The sequence below is a fragment of the Natator depressus genome, chromosome 7, assembly GCF_965152275.1.
Source record: "Natator depressus isolate rNatDep1 chromosome 7, rNatDep2.hap1, whole genome shotgun sequence".
Classification (NCBI taxonomy): Eukaryota; Metazoa; Chordata; order Testudines; family Cheloniidae; genus Natator; species Natator depressus.
The window spans coordinates 6,015,946-6,038,624 of NC_134240.1; the positions used below are offsets into that span (position 1 = coordinate 6,015,946).

General features: G+C 45.4%; 1 protein-coding gene across 1 annotated transcript in view; it reads right to left on the reverse strand.

Moving 5' to 3' along the window:
* The window catches only part of ADAMTS9 (ADAM metallopeptidase with thrombospondin type 1 motif 9), a 136,813-nt gene that overhangs the window by 71,031 nt on the left and 43,103 nt on the right, over positions 1-22,679 (reverse strand). Inside the window, exons 13-20 of the mRNA XM_074957398.1 lie at positions 22,044-22,189; positions 10,013-10,194; positions 9,787-9,923; positions 8,710-8,827; positions 8,338-8,433; positions 1,922-2,088; positions 1,680-1,809; positions 792-918 (exon numbers count right to left, since the gene is read on the reverse strand). Of these exons, the coding sequence (XP_074813499.1) occupies positions 792-918; positions 1,680-1,809; positions 1,922-2,088; positions 8,338-8,433; positions 8,710-8,827; positions 9,787-9,923; positions 10,013-10,194; positions 22,044-22,189 (1,103 nt within the window). The remainder of the gene's footprint in view (positions 1-791; positions 919-1,679; positions 1,810-1,921; positions 2,089-8,337; positions 8,434-8,709; positions 8,828-9,786; positions 9,924-10,012; positions 10,195-22,043; positions 22,190-22,679) is intronic.

Genomic DNA, 22,679 nt, shown 5'->3' on the forward strand with positions numbered 1-22,679 from the left:
TGGCAGAACCTCCATCCATAGAGGTTTTTAAGGCCCTGCTTGACAAAGCCCTGGCTGGGATGATTTAGTTGGGGTTGGCCCTGCTTTGAGCAGGGGGTTGGACTAGATGACCTCGTGAGGTCCCTTCCAACCCTGATATTCTATAATTCTATGAAAAGTTAAACAGGTCTAGAAATAATGGTTCTTTTAAAAACAGTCTTCCCCCCAAAATCTTTCGCCATACTGTAATCGTCACAGGCTGCTGTTTGGCTAAGGCCCTCATCCAGCAAAACACTTCAGCACATGCTAAGGTACAGCTCACGAGTACTCCCGCTGACTCCAGTAGGATGACTCACTTGCTTAAGTTGCTTTGCTGGATTTGGGCCTACTTTTGTTTGTTTTTTAAAGTTTGCAGACGGCTTCTCCTGGACAGACAAGACCACCATGCAGTTCCCAGCCTTGTCGATCACGTCAGGATAGGAATCACAGGCATTTGTTTCATGTTTCTACATTTCGCAGCATCAAATAAAGGATGTGCCTCTTACAGTTAGTGCTGCTTTCACCATAGAAAGGCAAGCTGAAGTGAAGAGACCAAAACGTGTCCCTGCTACAAGGAAGACCGTGGGCACCATTAACTCTTGGCTGACAGTGGCAGAATTCTACTCTGCAGAAGTCTACGAAAGCAATGTTATTGTCTGCTTCAGCTAGTGTAGGTCACTGAGAGATAAGGAACCACAAAAGGCAGTGAAAGGAAAGAAGACTAGGCAATAAATATATGATGTAATGTATATACATGACTGAGTAGAGTGCACCTTAATTCACATTCTGTGCTACAAGGCTCAGTTACTGGATCAGGTTGGGGAATTCGATCACATCTTTGATCTGACACCATGAGTTGATCAGATTCTCTGGCACAAATGGGTTTCCTTTTTCGTTCCCCTAAATAGGAAAAAATACATTTTTAAACAAATACAGGAAAGTGATCCAATCTATTCTCTCTCTTTCTGTTTTCAAAATAGCTTCTTAAAAAAATTCAAATTGTGCTCTGCAAATCTATTTGATCTAGGGAATCTAGTACAGAGGTGAAATCTGCATCGTGAACTCAAAAAAGGATCCACCATATTTAGATGGACGTTAGTACTACTGGTGAATGAGAGAGAGGTAGTGTATCACAACATAAGAACGGCCATACTGGGTCAGACCAAATGTCCATCTAGCCCAGTATCCTGTCTTCTGCCAGTGGCCAATGCCAGATGCCCCAGAGGGAATGAACAGAACAGGTAATCATCAAGTGATCCACTCCCTGTCACCCACCTAGAGGTATATAGAGGTACAGAGACAGATGCTCCTGAATGCTAACCCCAGCTCTGACATTGACTCCCTTTGCAGCTCTGGGAACGAGAAGGAAATGCTCTGTGCCTCAGTTTCCCCATTGCAACACTTCCCTACCTCATAAGGTTGTTGTGAGGCTCAGTGAGTGACTGTTTGTGAAGCGCTTTGAAGATGAGAAGCACCAGAAAAGTGCTAAACATTATCAGCTGGCATAAGGCAGCATAGATCATTCCACTACTACAGTTCACAGAAATGATCAAACTCACATGAGATAATAAGTTCAGAGAAAGCAAGTGTAAATGCATTTGTTACCACCACCAAAATCCAGAAAATGCTGTGACTGATTTAAAATATTCCAAAGCACATACCTTGGCAAAGTTTACTGCAGGCTTGCCACGGGCCATAGATGTTCCAGTAATACTGCTGAGGTTTGTCTTCAATGGGGATATTGAATGTGTATCGAACATCAGGGTTATATAAATTACCCACTGATAGAATCTGGAGAAAACAAAGACACACAGAGATAAACTAAGAACAGTCAATATCTGCACTATTTTCACTCAAATAAAACCCAGCGGAGGTGCGTTTGCGTGAAGAAAGTACACTTTACCTGAACAACGATTTCTTGCTCAATGCGCTCCGTAGAATTAATCCTTTCAATTGTATTGTCTGAGCCACTGTATTCGATCACAGCATTCCCAACTTTGATTTCCCTTTTAAACATGCTGACGACAAAGTCCCCATTTAAGATGAAGACTCCATGGCTGTTTGATAATGCTGAGCAAAAGAGATAAAAACAAACCAACCCCACACTCACATAAGTAACTCATGCACTTTATTTGAGGTCCCATATATACACATTTTAACACTATGGGGCCAGACCTTTCGCTGGTGTAAACTGGTGTAGCAGCATTGGCTTCAGTGATTTCCCTCCCTGATTTCCAGCGGTTGAGGAGCTTGCCCATACAGTTTTGGAAACGCCATGCTTGATGTCAGTGGAAGCAGAGGGAGACTCCACATGTGACGGGATCAGGCCCCTAGGCTGGAGACATTGCCCCACTGTGGAGCCCAGGTAGCAGGGTCAGGCAAGTCGAGGCAGTGATACAATTTTGTAGCTTTGAGCCTTTTTTGGGGGTTAAAAATCCTTATTTTGAGCCCTGAAAAATAAGTAGTTTTTGGAGGTGGGGAGTTGCTGTAGTTTCCAAAGGAGGGGATGGGGAGCAATCAGCAGGACAGGTCTTTTCTGGTCCCAGGCTGGGACTGACAAAAGGAGCCTCCCTCTGTGAGAAGAGCCCTTGGTTGTCCTAACTTACGGAGGGGCTGGGGGAACAGCTACTGCTTCCTGACAGCCTCCTGCATTGAGAGGATCTCAGGCTCGGGGACACTCTATCCCACGATGGTGTCTCTGATTTTAAATCAAGATTGGATGTATGATTAGATGTTGATAGATATTTGGCAGCACGTGTGTGTGTTCCCTCTGTGCGCCGCAGCTCCAACCCTGCACAGACAGCTGGCACAGCAGACCTCGAGCAAACCACCCAATGACCACAAGATCCGTTAAGAGATGAAGGCAAGCTGCTTTGATCTGTTTGCTATCACTTAAAATCTTTCTTTTTCTTTGTCTAAACCAGTGTGCCTTTGAGTGAAGTGTCTGGGGAAAAAGCCCTGCTCTGTGAACAAAGGCTGTTGCATATCTTTACCACATCGAGGGTAAGGCAAACGTTATTAATGAGCTTACATTGTACAGATCCCTGTGCAGTGCAAGACGGTCTAATTTTGGGTTTATACTCCATTGAGGGGGGTGCGAACCTGGGGAGCTGGGAAAATTGTCTGTCTGAGTGGTTTAGGTACAGCACTGAGGTAGCTCAGTTTGGGTGTGGGGTGCCACCTGCTGTCCTGTTGGGTGATAACAGGGCCTGGTGAGGCTGGTGAGGCTGTCCCCAGCAAAGCAGTGTGAGAAAAGGGCCAGATAATCTGGGCGGTTAGAGGGGTGCAGCGGTCCTCCTGAGGGTGACAACCTGTCTGCACCCCTGCGGGTGACAACCCATCACAGATGCTTTTCTGAAACGTCTGCGCTAGGCATTATTTGGGGGCAGTTCTCTGGCCTGTGTTACACAGGAGGTCAGACTCAATCACAATGGTCCCTGCTGGACTCGGAACCTATGAATTATTTAAAGGTGATCTTGTAGATCGGGGTGGGTAAACTTTTTGGTCCGAGGGCCACTTCTGGGTATGGAAATTGTATGGCGGGCCATGAATGCTCATAAAATTGGGTGTTGAGGTGTGGGAGGGGGTGAGAGCTCTGGGGTGGGGCCAGAAATGAGGAGTTCAGGTTGTGGGAGGGGGCTCTGGACTAGGGAAGGGGGTTGGGGTGCGGGGTGTGTGTGAGGGCTCCAGCTGGGGGTGCAGGCTCTGGGGTGGGGCTGGGGATGAGGAGTTGCGGGTGCAGGGAGCGTGTTCTGGGCTGGGACCAAGGGGCTCAGGGAGGAGGAGGGGGAATCAGTGCTAGGGCAGGGGGTCGGTGCATGGGAGGGGGTCAGGGGTGCAGGCTCTGGTGAGTGCTTACCTCAAGCAGCTCCCGGAAGCAGTGGCATGTCCCCCCTCTGGTTCCTACGCAGAGGTGTAGCCAGGTGGTTCCACACGCTGCCCCGTCTGCAGGTGCCACCCCTGCAGCTCCCATTGGCAGCGGTTCCTGGCCAATGGGAGCTGCGGGGGCGGTGCTTGGGACAGGAGCAGTGCACAGAGTCCCCTGGCTGCCCCTACGCATAGGACTCAGACGGGGGCACGGAGCTGCTTCCGGGAGCCGCGCAGAGCCATGGCATGTGTGGAGTGGGGCAAGCCCCTGACCCCACTCCCCAGCGGGAGCTTGAGGGCTGGATTAAAAGGTCTGAAGGGCCGGATGTGGCCCCCGGGCCATAGTTTGCCCACCCCTGTGGTAGATCCTCCTCCAGTAAAACCCGTTGGTTCTCTCAAGGAAGAGGGGCTCAAGGACCGGGGCAGTGACAATACAACTGCGGTGCCCGCAGCTGAGGAGCACTCCTGCTTATTGTGGTGTGCCATAGCTCCGCCCTGGGAGACCATGGGGCCGTGTACACTGCACACCCCTTATGGCGGCGTGTAGAACAGAGACACCGCACGACCCCCGAGCGTGAACAGAGACCCCTCAGGGACCTACCCTGCCTGGGTCTCTACACGCCCGCACAGGGCCTTCCCCATCTACACTGTTATTTGTAGCGGAGCCTTTCCTAGGCATACGGAACTGCTGGCAACTTTCCCCACCACAGGGAAAGACTCCGCCAGGGGGAAGGCAGCGGGGAGAGGCTCCGGCAGCTCCCCGTGGTGGGGAACAGGCTCCAGCAGTGGGGAACAGGCTCCAGCAGTGGGGAACAGCTCTGGTAGCGGGAAGCCGCAGCAAGCGACCCGAGCCTTATCCCTATGGCCTCCCCCATGCCAGAGCCCTTCGCTGTCGCGGGTCGCTCCACACCACAGGGAGGAGGCTTTTCCCTGTGCCTCGTAGCTACACGGACCCGACAGGCCACTGCCAGTGGCGTGCAGTGTAGACAAACCCTTCAGGGAAGGCGGAACTTCCAGCTCGAGTGGACAAACCCATCCTCGCTCCGAGCAAGAGGCGTGAGCAACGAGAGGGGCTAGCCATGCTGAGTGCAGTCATCAGAGGCCCTAGGTACATACGCAGGGCAAGCAGCCCTTCCTGCTGCCATGGCAAGACTGTGAGGGTTAGAATGCGAGGGCAGGCAGAGCTAGCGTGGGGATGCTTGGTTGCACTGGAAGTCACATCTGCCAGCTGCAGCGTCGGCAGACCCTAAGCTGGCCCCAGGCCTTATTAGAAGAAAGGCCGACTGCTGGGGGTTGCTCCTCAATACAGGGCACAGGCGGGGTGGCAAAGATGTGCCAGCGTGGTCTTTAAATAGAACATGTAAACTGCCCCCCAAATATTGCAACACCAGAATTACACAGATAAAGATGGGCTGGGCAAGGCTGTTTGCTGGAAACGTTGTCAGGCTGTAGACCCTTTTCATCCCGCATTCAGGGGCATAGGGTTAGGGTACACGCCATCAAACTGAGCTGCCTGGATTTCACCTTCCAATGGAGTTCAGCCAGCATCATCCTTTTTTGTTTTATTCCAGATCTTGAGGTATGCAAAAGCACTGACGGCTTAAAGCCTAACTGCTTTCTAAAAGGAACAGTTTCCTGCAAACAGCAGTCTGTTGAACAACTTCACACTAATGCGATTATGTAGCTAATTTCCTAAGTTAGTTTCCCCACCATTTCACCCATCACAGCTACATTACTACAAAGGCTCTCTACTGTAAAACCTAAAGCTACCATCAAAACGTGGAAGGTGTGGTTGAAACATAACTAGGAGAGAGAATAAAGCAAAAAGATTGCTCAGCAGCTAACACGTACATGGCCAAAGGAAAACCTCAAACTGCAGGATTCAGCCCCAACCAAATTCTTCCTACTGTGACTTAACACTATTAACCAGCACTAAAACACATTAAAGGAATCCATTCCATTTATTGCACCTTCCTACAACAATAGGGGAGACCGTTTAGACATCCCAGACTTGATGACATCAAATTCCTCCTAGATTGTTATGTAACTACTACAAGGTTCACAATATCCAGGGCCTAAGATTTCACACTCAGTGAACTGTGAAATGAATGTACACATGCACACTTTTGACTTGCTTTTATTCAGGCCTAATAGGAAGAGATGCTTTCCCAGCAATATTCAGTTAAAGAAATCACAACTGGCCTAGACCCTATACTCTATGCTGTAACATTAAAGAAGATTTGACTTCATGCTTTTCAAGAAGATTAAAGCCCTCCAGAAAGAACTGAGAGGTTATTCTGGGCGCAGGGGCCTGGCCGGGGTAGACTGTTCTGAATACACAGCAGGGAACTATATACATGGAAGATTATTTTTCTAGGAAAGAGAAGAATAGGGAGGAATCTCTCCCTCTGGAGAAAGACCAGAAAGTGTTTGGAAAGTTTTACGGTTCTCTTGGTAACAAAGCTTGCATATTAATCCAGTTTTGCTTAATTAGACACTTATAAACATGCATTAATAACGGACAAGCCACAAATTAATGGCAATAGGTATATAAGGGTAAAATACCTTGAATGGCCCCAATCCTGGAATCAAATCCATACAGTTGGACCCTACTCGGGCACAGGGGTCCACTTGCATGGATCAACTGTCAGGAGCAGGGCCCAAAGGATTCACTTGATTTTTTATTTTCTTTCCCTGCACTGTATTCTCATTGGCAAGATTCTCTAATGACTGCAAAGGAAATATTTTCTACATCTTAAACCATTCAGAACACCATCAGGCCATTTATTTTATTTAGCATATCAGGCTAGCTTCAGCCTTCTTGGGCCTCCTGGACAGGACGCGCAACTCAGAAAGTCACCGCCTCTCCCTGAGTCTCCTCTTCCTTTTAGCTCACTTCCCCCTTCAGGCCTGGTCAGCTCTGCTTGGTATGACTCTGCCCACTCACTTGTAGGGAAAGGGTGGCTCCACCCACTCACTTATGGGGCACAGAGCCTCTATGGTCTCTCCCCACTCCTGGAGTTGTGCCATGTTGGGGGTGTTCCTTACACCCCATTCTTCCCTTGAGCATCTGTGTTAGGATAAGGGACAATCTCTCCCATAGTAAATCGAGGCCTAAGTAGTGATACTACAAAAAAATCCATGGGTGAAATGAACTCCTATACACAAGGCCCGTCCATCATTTATGTCCTACTTTGAGGGTTTAAGTGGAACATAAACGCTGCGCGGGTTACATGCCGGCCCTCTGCACAGGGATGAATTTCACCCCAAGTGAAGACAACATTTAAAATAACCCTAATCATTAAAGCCAATACACACACACACACACACACTCAGTTATTTTTAAAAATCTATTAAAATAAAAAACAACCTAACAGCAAAACCAGCCTGTTTTGACAAGCTGATTATTCCACCTTTGGAAAACAAGATGACACCTATTGTCCAAACAGAGATCTAGATAAATGTAAATGAACCACAATGCTGCTGACCAACCCAAACAAAGGATGTGTGCAAAGGAAGAGAAACAGGGTCACAGTATGAGCACTTTGCAAATCAGGGGCAAAACTTCCTGGACTTCAATGTGGCCAGGATTTCACCCCTCTCAGGATGAAATTCATGGCTGTGCAAAGGGCCAGCATGAACTCTACTTGGGGGGGAGACAGCAGGACTGAAGTGGAAGACAGGCCTTACTAGGCATCTGCCTCGGTATCAAATTCACCCATAGGTGAATTTCCATAGCGCTGGATTCTGCCATCCTTGCCATCCTCACTCAAGCTGTACTATTTCAGGAGCAAGTTACTGCTCAGCGTGAACTAGGGGGTCAGAATCTTGCTGTCGTGTGTGTGCAATAGCTAAAGGTTGAGTTACCATTATAACATATCGGTTTAAATAAAACCGAGATGCTTGGGACCTCATTCTCGTTTACACTGCTCTGGCAGGGGTAAAGGGGAAGTTGTGTAAATGAGGATCAGGCCTGTTATCTTACAGTGGAATAATATATATTTTGGTTACATTACCTAAAAATATGTATAGAATTTCCATTAAAACCTTGTAAACGTCTGTCTTTATACTCCAGCAAACGTAGCTTATGCAGGGATCTGCGTACCGGCTCTGGGACTTGGGAAATCAGAGCTCATTTCCAAGCGGGGTCACAGACTTCCTGAGTGACCCTGGGCGAATTACTTAATCTCCCTTACTTTCTACCTGTGGAATGGGAATACTACTACTTCCTGATCCCAGAGGGGCATTGTAAGGATAAAGCAATTAAAATGTGTTAGCCTCTCATGTACTACAGCAAGAAGGACCTTATAAGTAGCCAGACACACCTAGACAGATGAAGCAAAATTAAGGCTAGTCTGTTTGGCAGATACACTGTACATATTTTTGAAATCTAAATATTCCTTAGCTGAGAAAGGGCAGTATAAATAGCGTGTCTCTCTGCATTAAACTTACCAAGGTAGTTATCATCTTCTGGTTTCCCTGAGTAACTGTGCTGCCGCACATCGATATTTGTAGCACCAGCGGGTATGTGCACCACGGTATTATAGCCTAGAAGATGGAGCAAAAGGTCAAGACTATTCCTCAGCCATCCCATTTACTGTTTTTTTTATGGGAGGAGGGAAAAATCTTCAAAAATGTTAAACGATCAGGCATTACACAAACCAAATGTTTCATTTGAGGGTAGCATACATAGTTACAGAACAGAATATACCACAGCTAGAGGGATTTTGCAGTTTACATGAGTGGTTTTCTCGACTGTATGTGGTTAATGGTTTTATAGGCTTGCATTTTTCTCTGTAAAGTTTTTTGGTGACGGAGTCTTACCATAATGCACTGTATTAAATGTGCCCGCGACAGTTTTGCATGAAGAATTATCACCGCCACAAATGCCACATTTGTCTCTTCTTGCCTTGGAATTTAGCACATGATCACAGCCAGCTTGCTTTAAGAGAAAAAGTTAAAAACTAGACTGAACAAATATTAAATAGGACAGAACTTACAAATCTCCTAATTAAATTATATTAATCATCTGTGTACAAAGACCACCGCCAAACTAATTTTTTCCCCCTTTTCCACATGTTTAGTTAATTTACATTGTAACCACCTTACACTGAAGCTGTTTCTAAGCAGAGGGTCTCCAAAAAGCAAGGGCTCGTTATAATCAAACGTGGAATTTGCACACTGTAACATTACGACAATTTGGGATCTCTTTCCATATCAGACAGTTTATTGTATCCTACTTCATTACTATTAACAGTGGGTTCCAGTGCATGCTAGTGCCCCTCACTCCCAAACAAGGCTTAACTTTAAGGGACTGTGTACTTGTGCCTGCGAATGTACCGCTGGGAGAAGAAGAAAAAGACGGCAATGTTATCCAGTTTAGAGATTGCCGCGTGTACAAGGGAACCTCAGTTTGGGAAGTCACTCTGGAATAGGCTGTTCTCAGATAGAGGAGAATAGCATTAAAATAATTGTGAAGGGGGAAAATAAATTCCGGCAGGGTCAGACTTTCAAAAGAGCACAGGGCTAGATTTTTCATGTGCTCCCCACCCGAAATTGGGCTCAGACTTCAAGAGTGCTCAGCACCCAGAAACCGCAACACTTCCGGACAGATTTTCAAAGAGCGCCGTGCTGAGCTCTTTTGAAAAACTGGTCACTTTTTAAGGTGCCAAAATAGTTGCTTAGGTCTCTGGAAAATCCAGGCCCAGTTGTGCGCACTAAGCTCTCTGAAAATTCCAGTCACAGGGCACATGACCATGACAGCAGGACTTCTTTGATTTGCCTCGGGAAGAATCCACACTAGCACCGGTGAAGCCAAGAATGTGGAAGTGGGATCGAGAACGGATCTTTTCAATAGAAACAAGAAAACAACCTAGTTAAACAGCAGAAGGAAATATTTACCCGACAAAGTCCTTGCACACAGATGTCATTTGTGTCTGGGCCACAAGGGGTGCCATCAACAACTCGGTCCCTGAGCTGATAGTAGGCTGTGTTTCCTGCTACCCTACAGAACAACTTGCACCGATCTTTCATCAAAACTGGAAAAGCAAAAGGTCACGTTATTTTAATTCTATTCCCTTATGCAGCCATTTCAAGGAGGCTGACGTTAATTTCCTGACATACTCACTTCCACTGTATTTAGGAACCCAACGCACATTAGGAGGTAGACCGTTAATGTTAAAATGCTTCCCATCAAAGTCAGCGCACTGCTCATCTCGGAAGTCTTTCTTTAGTTTAGAGCATGGTTCAGTGTTGCAGGATTTAAACTTCATTCGACGACCCACGCAATATTTCCCACCATTCTTGGGCCTGGAAAAAAAAAATCACTTTAGTTCTAAGATGCAATGATCAACCACAAGCCGAAGATGCAGTGTATCAACAGAGCCTCTTTTTGAGTTCTCTCTTTCTCTCTCCCTAATATATTAAGTTTTGGTACTTTTCATCCTTTGAGCCTCTCAACCTCGCTCTCCCATCTCATGAAAGACGCTCTTCCAAATGAGACCGAGGGCTATGAAACCCATCAAGCTCATTCCTGCAGCAGCCAGGAAAGTGGTTAGAATGCTACCCATTTTCCTTTCCCAGGGACTGTGTATGCTGCCTCAATTGCACATGAGCATGTATGTTACTCTTCCTGGGTTTGAGCCCCAGGCCGGGTACCAGGTGTGGTGTTCTTATTACGATGTGGAGAGCTTGTATTTAACAGTTACATTATTCTTTTATTCAGAGATTCCATAACACAGCAACCAGAGCCTGCAGCCACCCACAAGCCTTCCCCAGCCTTCCAAAAGGAAAGATGACTTTGGTCTCTGCTGCCACCCTCCACCTCATTACACAACGACGGCTGCTCTGCACGCACGGGGTAAAGGAAGACGCTTAAACTCCTTTGGATCGCTCCCATGCTTGCTCATGATGGGCCTGATTCAAAGCCTACTGATGCAAACAGGAGTTTCTCCACTGACTTTAATGAGCCTTGGATCAAGTGCTATGCTACCAGCGACCGGTCACACAATCATATTCCTCTAACTAGTTCAAGACATTTATTATTTACAACACTTCTCTTCTGTCACTGGTGATGTAGAGCCTATATTTTGTTCTTGCATTTCTTTAAGAAAGATCTCAAAGTGACAGCTAACTACTGCAAGCAGTAAGTGGAAGGAGTTAAGAAATAAGAACAAAGACAAGGGAAAATAAAGATGGGGCCGAGGGGAGAAGGAGTGAGGTAGAGTGAGCTGCACCCTACAGCTCATCACAAAGCCCTGATAATTTGCCACTGCTCAACCGACTAGTGGGATACCTGAAAGGCAGATAGATCCAGATCCAGAATAGGACACAGCTCAAAGTGGGCTGGAATGCAGGCCTGAATATGGAGCTGCAAAGGGGAAACCTCAAACAAGTTCGGAACTACTTTGGACTGAAAATCCAGTGAAACGATGCTCTCTTGTGAGATTTCCATTCACCTACTTCCGGTTACAAATGAAAGCTGGGAATTGCAGAGGTGCAAAAAAAATAAAAAATCAATAGGCAAGGGAGTCAGGGCGGGATGCTTAACAATCCTCAGAGATCCAAAAAAACAACTAAGCAAAGTCCAGGGTCAGTTTGTTTCTGTACAGCAGTTGGGACAGCGCTTGGCAGAAGACTGCATGGATGGCAGCTCAGGGGGTCAGGAGAGATTGTATTTGGGCAGCTAGCCCGAGCCACCACACATGCAGTCACGGCCATACTGCTATTTTTAGCATGCTACTGCAAGCAGACTAGCTAATGAATCCAGTTTTTGTATATCTTTAAGGGAATTGCCTCATTGGCATGGCAGACTCCACCCTCTTCTGAGGAACACAGATTATGATGGGGAGAGGGGCAGAGAGAAAGATTCCCCAGAGGAATAAAAATTCCCCCTCTGCTGTAGTAATTTTAAATTTTATGTTGTGAGAATCTACAAATAAAGATGGGACGATCCCTAGAAAGATGTACCCGGACCTCTTCACCGTAAGAGCTTTATGACCATTGATGGTCTAGAGCACCTTGCTGTGACAATTATTGTTTATATTACTGTAGAGCCTAGGAGCCCTTGTTGATTCTGACAGCGAGGAACTAAAACACCACCACCACCATTTTCCTTGCACAGCCAAGTAACAGCTTCTTCACATGGGTGAAAGTCTAGGCTCCTCTTGTCAATTTCAATTGCAGAAAGTGAAATTGACAAGAGCCTTCCAGGTGGGCAGCTGTCATTTTGACTTTCCTGATGGGGAAAAAAAAATCATTTTTTCCCCGCAAAACTGAAATTTTCCCCACAGAAAGGGCACTTACCATCAGGAAATCATTCCGGCAAACCGCTTTTGACCAGCTCTACTCACAACCTGCCACCCCAAAACCACCCGTCTCTTCTACATGAGCCAAAGGAGACCTGCCAGTAGCTGTCAGCAGTAATGAGAGAATGAGCGATCCCGCTGTGACATTAGAGGTACTGATCAGAAAGCATTTTCAGGACAGGAACTCATTTTCAGACCTAGGAAGTACCTTTTGTGATGAAATGTATGGTGCTTATTGTCAGCTCAAAGGATAATTGTTTCAGAAACTCTGGTAAAATTCCATCTGGCCACTTTTGAGGATTGAGCATGGGAAAGGATTCAGCATGCCTTCCAGACCATGCCATCGTCCAGTTTAAAAAAAAAAATTGTTACAACTGCCACCCTTCATCATCGGCAGGAGAACGGCTGGTCAGGACAGAGCATGTTTTTAGCACTCCTCCCTCCCGAAGGGAAAAAGGGTCAGTGGGACAACTGTACAGCGCCCTCTGGAAGCTGGCCCCCAGAGCAATCATCCTGCTTGTCCTCTCCTAGAACTGGCCCCGATCACCTGCTTGTTAAATTTTCAAGCAAGCACCTTCATGTTTTCTTTTATGCTGCCCCCTCACATATCTATAGGTATCTGCAGTGTTCTTCCTCAAATCCCGCTTAAAACTCTTTTGCTGTGATGCCTACAGAAAACTTCACAATGGATAGGACATAAGAATGGCCATACTGGGTCAGACCAAAGGTCCAGCTAGCCCAGTATCCTGTCTGCCGACAGTGGCCAATGCCAGGTGCCCCAGAGGGAATGAACAGAACAGGTAATTATCCAGTGATCCATCCCCTGTAGCCCATTCCCAGCTTCCGGCAAACAGAGGCTAGGGACACCGTCCCTGCCCATCCTGGGTAATAGCCAGTAGACCTATACTCCAGGAACTTATCCAGTTCTTTTTTGAACCCTGTTATTGTCTTGGCCTTCACAACATCCTCTGGCAAAGAGTTCCACAGGTTGACTGTGCGTTGTGTGAAGAAATACTTCCTTTTATTTGTTTTAAACCTGTTGCTGATTAATTTAATTTGGTGACCTCTAGTTCTTGTGTTATGAGGAGTAAATAACACTTCCTTATTTACTTTCTCCACACCAGTGATTTTACAGATCTCCATCATAACCCTCCCCGACAGCCATCTCTTTTCCAAGCTGAAAAGTCCCTTAATTAATCTCTCTTCACACAGAAGCTGTTCCATACTCCTGATAATTTTTCTTGCCCTTTTCTGTGCCTTTTCCAATTCCAGTATATCTTTTTTGAGATGGGGCGACCAGATCTGCACACAGTATTCAAGATGTGGGCATATCAGGGACTTATATAAAGGCAATATGATATTTTCTGACTTATTATCTATCCCGTTTCCTAATGAGAACCAACATTCTGTTGGCTTTTTTGGCTGCTGCTGCACATTGAGTGGATGTTTTCAGAGAACTATCCACAATGACTCCAACATCTCTTTATTGAGTGGTAACAGCTAATATAGACCCCATCATTTTATATGTATAGTTGGGATTGTGTTTTCCAACATGCATTACTTTGCATTTGTAAACACTGAATTTCATCTGCCATTTTGTTGCCCAGTCACCCAGTTTTGAGAGATCCTTTTGTAGCCCTTTGCAGTCTGCTTTGAGTAGTCTTGAGTAGTTTTGTATCATCTGCAAATTTTGCCACCTCACTGTTTACCCCTTTTTCCAGATCATTTATGAATATGTTGAACGACACTGGTCCCAATACAGATCCCTGGGGGACACCACTATTTACCTCTCTCCATTCTGTAAACTGCTCATTTATTCCTATCTTTTGTTTCCTATCTTTTAACCAGTTACCAATCCAGTTTTAACCAATTACAGTCTTTTAACCAGAACAATGCTGACCGGTATTTCATGTCATCTCCTTGTGCTCCCAGTCTGTCCATTCTACCCACTTGTTGTCACTTGTCTTACATTTAAAATTGTCGGCTCTTTGGAGCAGGGACCATCTTGCTCTGTGTTTGCACAGTGCCTAGCACAACGGGGTCCTATTGCATGAGTGGGACTCCTAGGCACCAGGATGATACAAATAAACAACAACAAAATAACATGACCTTGGAAAGAGCCCATTGGCAGACTAAGCTTTTGTGGGGCCCTGGGCCAGAGCAAGTGGGGGGCCCCTCCATAAACCTTCCACCTGCAGTCCACGCTCTGCCTCCTCCCGCACTCCTACCGGGGAGCAAGGTTGGAGTGCGGGGACTTCCCCACTCCCTGACAGGAGCGCCGGGTGGGTGGAGCTGGGCCACGGGAGGAGTGGCACGGGCGAAGCAGGTCAGCCGCGGGGGTGCCCAGTTTTGGGGGCCCTTAAGCACTGGTCCCGTTGGCCCAGTGTCTAATCCACCAGCAGTTTGTTCTAGCCACCATCTACAGCCAATTTAAAATTAAAGCTCCAAAAGGTGAAACATTAGATTTAAGAGTAGAACTGCTAGATCACACATTCAAAGGTGGGTTTATTTGTTTGATAACACAATCAAACGTAACTGCAGCTCTCCTTTATTTTGTGGTGTTACTGAAGCAAAGATATGACACTTTAAATTAAATCTGAGAGGAGCCAATTTAGGTGACTCCTGAAAAATAGTATCCATAAGCCAAAAGTTGTACAGAACAGTACATGCGCACACAGGGGCCGAGTAAACTTTCCTCGTAACTTTTGGGCATGAAAAATATCAATCACGAGTCTCCATTAACCCAACTCTTTGCATTTAATACACACTTTTTAGATCAGCCCATAAGAGGGCAAGAACATTCCAAATAGATAAATAGTGGATGGGGCTGAAATGTTCTATCCTGTAGAAGGCAGTGTTACACAATCTCAGGGGGAGATCCGTAAAAATATAAATGGGAGATTGACTGTGGGCTGGAGTTTGGTGCCTAACTTCCATTTCTGCCTCAAAAAAACCTCCCCCTAAAACGACAGTAGCATCTGCTTCCCATTCAGTATGCCTCTGAACAAAACAAATTGCAAGGGAAACTTTCCAAATTCAAATACATTCTGAGATTTCCCTAATGAGCCATAATACAAGAAAGTGAAACAAAAATAAATTGTGCAAATGTCAGACGATCTTCAATGACTAGCATGACAACATGCAGCCTACCACCAAAAATACATCTTCCCACATTTATAGCAATAATATTTAGCTCATATATAGTGTTTTCCTTCTGTAGATCTCAAAATACTTCATCGGTGGAGGCACCCCCAATAATATCTATTATACAGATAGGGAAACTGAGGCACGTAAAGGCAAATGCACTCTCTTAACAGGTCACTGGCAAAGCAGAAATGGAAACCAGGTGGCCTGCCTCCAAATCCTGTGCCTCCCAGTCAACACTGCCTCGCTACTACTGATTACTCACTTGCACGCTCCCTTTTACGATGAGCCAATATCAGAGCATTATTATTATTTATTTGTATTACTGGAGGGCCTAGGAGCCCGAGGCATGGACCAGGACTCTACTGCCCTTGGTGCTGTACACACACAAAAGAACAAAGACGGTGCCCGCCCCAATCTAAGGATTAGAGGAGAGACAACACACACATGGCTATAGACAGGCTGACAGGGAAATATAAGGCAACAATGAGACAACATTGATCAGCAGGACAAGCAGTGGTCTCAGCACTCCAGCAGCCTAATGATTCCAGGAGAAAAATAGGAGCTCTGCAGATTGGGCTCACCCACTGACTCACTCTCCAGCGAAAAGACTCACACGCATCAGATACGCCATTCTCTACCCTGGGTCACTGGAGAAGAGATTATGGTCATTCTACCCAGCTCTACCTACCATTGTTAACACATGTATGGCGTATTTGTAGATAGATCGGGCAGGCAGACATTTCATCTCAGCCAACGACCACAAAAGAAATACAATGCATCGGTAGCTAAAAAGGCACCACTTTGCCTGTCAGTGATTGCCTCTCCTCAATGAAATGAAGGTGGCTGTACTGTAGATTGCTTAATTCTTCTCTAGACAGAGAAAACGAGATTCTGGCTTTCAGCACAGTTCTCTGCAAAGGGTGACGCATAAGCTCTACTCACGCCAAGAGCAGTCTTATGACTCTGCGGCCTTGGTTACTTGGCCATTTATTTAAACCAGTGAAAAACGCAGTGCGGACTCTCTTAGTTCAGGTTAAAGTCGGCTTATTTTGGTTTGGCTTAACCCTGTTCCTAATCACCTGAAGCTCAATCAACAGTACTTCACTTTACGTCAATGTGATGTAGTGTTCACCCAGCCTTTTGCACTGGGATAAGTAAATCAATTTAAAATCAACCCTTTAGCTAAAGCAGTACACATAGACAAGCCTCGAAACACATTTCTGCGGAAGTATCCTCTCTGCCCTGTTTCCAAGGAGTTGTCATCTACTGCTGGCTACGAGCACCAGTGACACTTTCTCACTTCCCACTCCCACGCTGGCTCAGCTAATTGGCCAGAGAGTGGTGGGCAGAACCTAGCCCTCAATGCAGGCAGCTAGACAGGGCCATATTGATCCTCTTGCAGCATAATTCTTTGGAAAGAGAAATAGGAAGTACTCAGAACTGGGACAGATCCTCTACTTATGCATCTGATGAAGTGAGCTGTAGCTCACGAAAGCTTATGCTCAAATAAATTGGTTAGTCTCTAAGGTGCCACAAGTCCTCCTTTTCTTTTTGCGAATACAGACTAACACGGCTGTCACTCTGAAACTTGTACTTATGTAATTGACATCAATGGAGTTACCACAATTTAGACTCATATAGAATTGGACACAATGATCTTAAACCAGGAAATAAAAGCAGAGCTCTAGTTCTTGTAAACAAGTACCCGCCATGCACAAGAGGCATTTGGGCATCTGAGTAATCCAACATGCTACAGCAAACTCCAACACAAACCCAGGCAACATGACTTGACACCACTGAATGTCATCTGGGAACATGAATTTGAACTAGAACAGGTCAACATTTTCTGAATTACAAATTTTTGATGTCATTTTTAGTCAAAATTATTATTTTAATTTAAAAAAACTGTCAGGAATTTCAGCTTGGACAGTCATGGTTTTACAAGCATACCAAATATAAACTTTTTTGTGCTGATCCCAGCAGCATATCAAATTTGCTTCCAACCTTCAATCAGTAACACTTGAGGTTGCAGGAGAACATAGATCAGAATAATAGTTTAATTATTAGCGCGGAGAGTTTTCATTCTTAGGTGAACATTACAGATCTTCTGAAACCAAAAATAACCCATGTTAGGTTTCACAGGATTCTTATGACACAAGAATTAGTTTCAGTTTGAAAATATTTTCCATTTACATTGCAAAGGCAGTACTACAATTTCATGATGGCCTTAAATTATGCAAACCTCTACCCGTGTATGTTTTAAAGAGAGAAATACATTGCAACTATGACACTTTAAAGCATAATGCTCCCATTATAAACAGATATCATGAACAGAAGATGTGTTTTTTCATATTAAGGTAGTAAATAAGAATATGTAGGATTCTTGTCATATGTAATACTAACCACTTCAACACTCCCTCCCCCATACAATTAGACCTTTAAGCAATTACATTTTTTAGACATGATATTTGAGATTAGAGATAATATACTGCATACAAGAACCTACCATAAAGCAAAGAATGCTAAAACTTGCCATGATCTGTCAGCTTCGTAACTTTGCTATTAAATTTCCCTTCTGCTAGTATTGGAGGCTTAAACACACTTACGTTGATTTTTTTTTCAAACTAGCCCCAAACCACTCTGATAATTTTTGAGACACACTTGAAAAACTTTAACAGAGCCTGGTAAAACTGAGATGGCTGACCCTGACCAGGAAATCAGTTTCATATAAAACATTTTCAGACATGGATTTTCACCAATAACATGTGACATTTTTAATGCCATGAAGAAATACTGGTGCATTAGCCATTCTCAACCAGCACGGTGGAATACTTTTTTATGGACAGCCATCAACAAGTGGCAGATGATGGAAAATGAAGTAATTCATGCATACAAACCTGCTCATTCTATGCGTAACCCTACCATTTCTGAAGCATCTGTACTAGCAGGTAACTTCTGTTGCGGACTGTTTCTCCAGTCTAGCAATATTCCCTTCCCAACTCTGCTCCACACACCCACCCACACCCAGCTAAATCCCTGCTAGAGATTCTAAGATCCTTCCATTTCAGTACGTGGCCTAACAAATCACACTAGGAGACAGACCTGGGTTCTCCTCCGTGCTCCCACACTGACTTGTTTTGACTATATAATACACCCTTTGTAAATGCTAAGCTTTATTATTTTTCACACTTACCTCTCAAGGCATCAGCGTGATTACGTTCTGCTTCAGGAGAGCTGGACACAACCCCACTGTCCCGAGTTATTATACGAAGTGCACTTATGCATGTGCAACACCTTTGTGGGCACAAGTGACATAATTTACATGTGCAACACTTGACGGGGCATACACAAAAGGGGTTCTGAGCGTGCAAATTCTATGATATGCATCAAGGTCATTGCATTTGCAAACGGGCACACAAACAGAGGCAATATACAGAAACACCCACAATGTTTTCCACTAACGGGACTGATCTTTTTAGCGTTGCATGTTTCAAGCTAAATGTTGCCAGCATGCCATCTTCCTGACCAAATATTTCACTATAGGACTAGACTTCCATTTTACATGCATCAAAACCTGACCCACGAGGGCCGGGTCTTCCCGATGGGTATGAACCCGGTCTCCACCTGCATGCAGTTCAATGCACAAAACTCTGTGCACCCAATCACTTGTGCAGGCAAATGATGGGGTGTGTGTGGAGTGGAGCTTTTGAACTCAAGTGAGACTACACAGAAATTTCGAAAGAGATGGCATGCACGCCAACAGAGGCCACCTTTTGAAAACCCGATCTGACCACCCCTTTCCCAAAAAAAGACTGAACACATTTCAACAGGGAAAGCTCAGAAGTGTTTTAATCTGTAGCTCTATTACGAGCTAACTGTACTGCCAGCAGCTCAGCAGTTAGGCGGCTCGGCACATTTATTTGTAGATACGCTTACATGTCAAACTCAGCCAGTTTTCAACACACGTAGCTACTCCTGTGACATACCAGAAATGCAGATCTGACTAAAACCACAGACAGGGATGATGCTGAGATCCAAACAGCCTTTCCTGCAAATGGGGCTCCCTGTGCTGATGTCCTAAGAGCTATGCTTCCTTCTGCTGTTACTGCAACTGTGCCTTTCTTTGACACACTGTGCCAGCAATGCAGATACTGTCTGTGATATGCTGCAGCAGTTGGCTTTAGCTTTACCATCCAGCTTGGATTTCCCAGGTGAAGGGTCTGGTCTGGTCAGCTAATACATTCCTCTGAGTGCATGTCAAAACACAGTCTGCTTGCCTGTCGTAGGCTTACAGCTTCCTACTGTTCTACAAAGTGCTCAACCATGTAGGTGTCAGAACATATTACAGACAGAGGCAGTAGCAGGGCTCCAACTAAGAGTTAGTGGGCTTTTTCCATTTTAAATGGTGGATTTGAGAGGCTCTTCACACAGTCAGTATAACAGACCATTTCACTGGCATTCAAGGCGCCAACCTGCATGCTCATATAAAAAAAAAATCTGTTTACAAATGTGAAGTCTTTTTTTAATATACAAGGGCAAATAAAAAGTCATTTGGATCTGACTTCAGAAACTTGGGTTGTTTGTTATTGTTTTTATAGGGTGTCAGAACACAGTCAGAACATTTAGGAATAAAACTGCTTTTCAGCTAGACTAGTGCCAGTTGATATTTTAGAAAAGAACATTTTGAAAAGGGGGGAAGAATGTGAGTTTTAAAATGAGGGTGAGAGCCTATGCAGAGGTTTTCTTTCTTTCTTTCTTTCTTTCACCTTATTCACTTGTCTCACTCACTTGCACATCACAAAAATCTCATGAGGAGAATGTAGGTCCTTGCAGCCCACATCCAACATGATATCAAATTTAAATGGCAAAACAAAGTCACCGTAAAACCTATGTGGGCCAGCCTAAGACAAAAAAAAAAAACCTCGATGGAGACTTCATGGTGGGTTCGAGGGGAGGACAATGCCAGTTATAATGCTCTCGAAAGAAATCCAGGAAAATAAGTACAACTGACTGCACTATGGGTGGTGTTTTTAAAAGTGCGTTAGATTGTTAAGCACCCAGCTCCCACTGGTTTTCAATGGGCGCTGTCGCCTAACTCAGTGGTTCTCAAAGCCAGTCTGCCACTTGTTCAGGGAAAGCCCCTGGCGCGCCGGACGGGTTTGTTTACCTGCCATGTTCAGAGGTTCAGCCGATCGCGGCTCCCACTGACCACAGTTCGCCGCTCCAGACCAATGGGGGCTGCGGGAAGGGCGGCCAGCATGTCCCTTGGCCTGCGCCACTTCCCACGGCCCCCATTGGCCTGGAGCGGCGAACCGCGGCCAGAGGGAGCCGCGATCAGCCGAACCTGCTGACGCGGCAGGTAAACAAACCGGTCCGGCGTGCCAGGGGCTTTCCCTGAACAAGTGGCAGACTGGCTTTAAGAACCACTGGCCTAACTCACTTTGGTACTTTTGAAAATGCCAGCCTACAACTATGTTTGCAAATACACACAATTTAACTTCTGAATTGCAGAAGGAGGTAGTGTTGAAGAGGCTAGGCTTTGAGGTCCAGGAGACTTCTTACCAGAGAATCTATCCATCCAGCTGCCTAGTGCTCCATCCCACCAGGAATGTCGTTCATCAGAAAGGTCTGAGTGTTTGGCTGGATGGCTGCTTTGAGCATCCTTTGCACACATAGAATTATATTTTATCTGTGAAGAGCCACCCAGTTTCTGCATTGCTCAGTTGTTGCAAAACTGGTGGAGGCCGTCAGGAATGAGGACACTCTGATGTTTGTGTTTCTGGCGTTGTGCTCAGCATTATTTTAACGAGCTTGTCGACGTCCAATTCCCTTGCCCTCAGCCTTTCCTTTACTGTGACATTTGCTCACGCAAACGGAGCAATCTCCAGGTATCACTCTAACGCCAGTGTCCCTGGTCTAAACCTCACTTCCTCAATTAACACTCATCTACCACAGACTTCAAAGAGCTGATGCAAAACCTGACACGGACCCACTGCTAATGCCAATTTCCTTGGTAATAACCTTTCTGATGCTACCGGCAAGAAAGTAGAACGATTTCTGCCATGAAGTGCTCACTCGACTCTTACTTTGCCTTTTCAAATTCCTGTTTTCAGCCAACTCAGCAGAACACATTCTCCTGCCCACCCCAAATGATCCCTTCCTCTCCTCAACACTCACAATGACTGAGTGCAGGCAGTAAGGCAGAAATCAGCCCAGTCACTGCGTTAAACGGATTGTTTTCAAACCAGCTGCTAACATTCTACAGGTCAGGTATTGATCCTATTGAAGTCAATGGCAAAATTCCCTGTGATTTCAAAGGGCACATGAATTTGCTTGACACGTTTATGATAAACATCTTTAAATGCTTTTATTTAAAAAAAAAAAAAAACAGGGTCCAGATTTCCACAGAGCTTGTCTAATCTGTGCCAGCTCACATGTAAAAGCATAACAGGGCTTAATGAAGCGTTTGTGGAAGGAACTTGACTCATACAGTAGCGCTAGGTGGACATTTGGTTGGTATCTTAAAACTCTGAGTCATCTGGAGCAGAGTCAGGCCAATGCTTTCGAGCAGCCCACCACCTGTCTTAAAATATTTAGATGTGGGTGGCCCAGTCAATATTTTGGTCAGTTTGGGCCCCCAATCCAGCGTCAGTGTCACCGCTCGAGCGGTCAAACCGGTAGGTTTTTCAGTGCTATTGTACTCACTCAGGCCTGTTGCATTCTCGAACTGCAGTTTTTATGCCACCACCGCAGGTTCTTGAACAGCTTCCAAAGGGACTCCACGATCCCCACGCTCCATCTGTTACCGGCGCCTCTCGCTCCTTGGGGACACATACACCATACTTGCAGTGCTGTAAGCAAGAGAGAGCATCACAGAACGACTCTTTTCCATTACAGAATATTGACATTTTAGAAGTTAGCAATCCAATTTCCCCCTCGGTCTTCAGCCCATGCTCATTTGTCTGCCTTTTCTCAACAGCTACATTCACAAGGAGAGGAACATTTTGCAAAAGAAGCCTTCACTTACTGTTCATCACACCGGCTCAAAAACTTGGGAAAACATTTTTAAATGCTAGAGTGCTTAAAAACCCCGGTGTCTGAACCTGCCCTCATTGAAATCAAGGATGAAACTCACAAGTCCCAACTCAGGAAACCACTACATGCTTAGCTGTAACCTTAGACACATGCTTACGGGCTTTTCTGACTTCAGTAACAATAAGAGTAGGTCACATGGCATTATACTGCTCTGCGTGAGATTAAGGTGAAGCAGCAGGTTCAAAACTTTTGCATCCTTAAAAGGTGAAGACCAGACAGATTGCAGAGGCCAGAAGAGTGATTTAT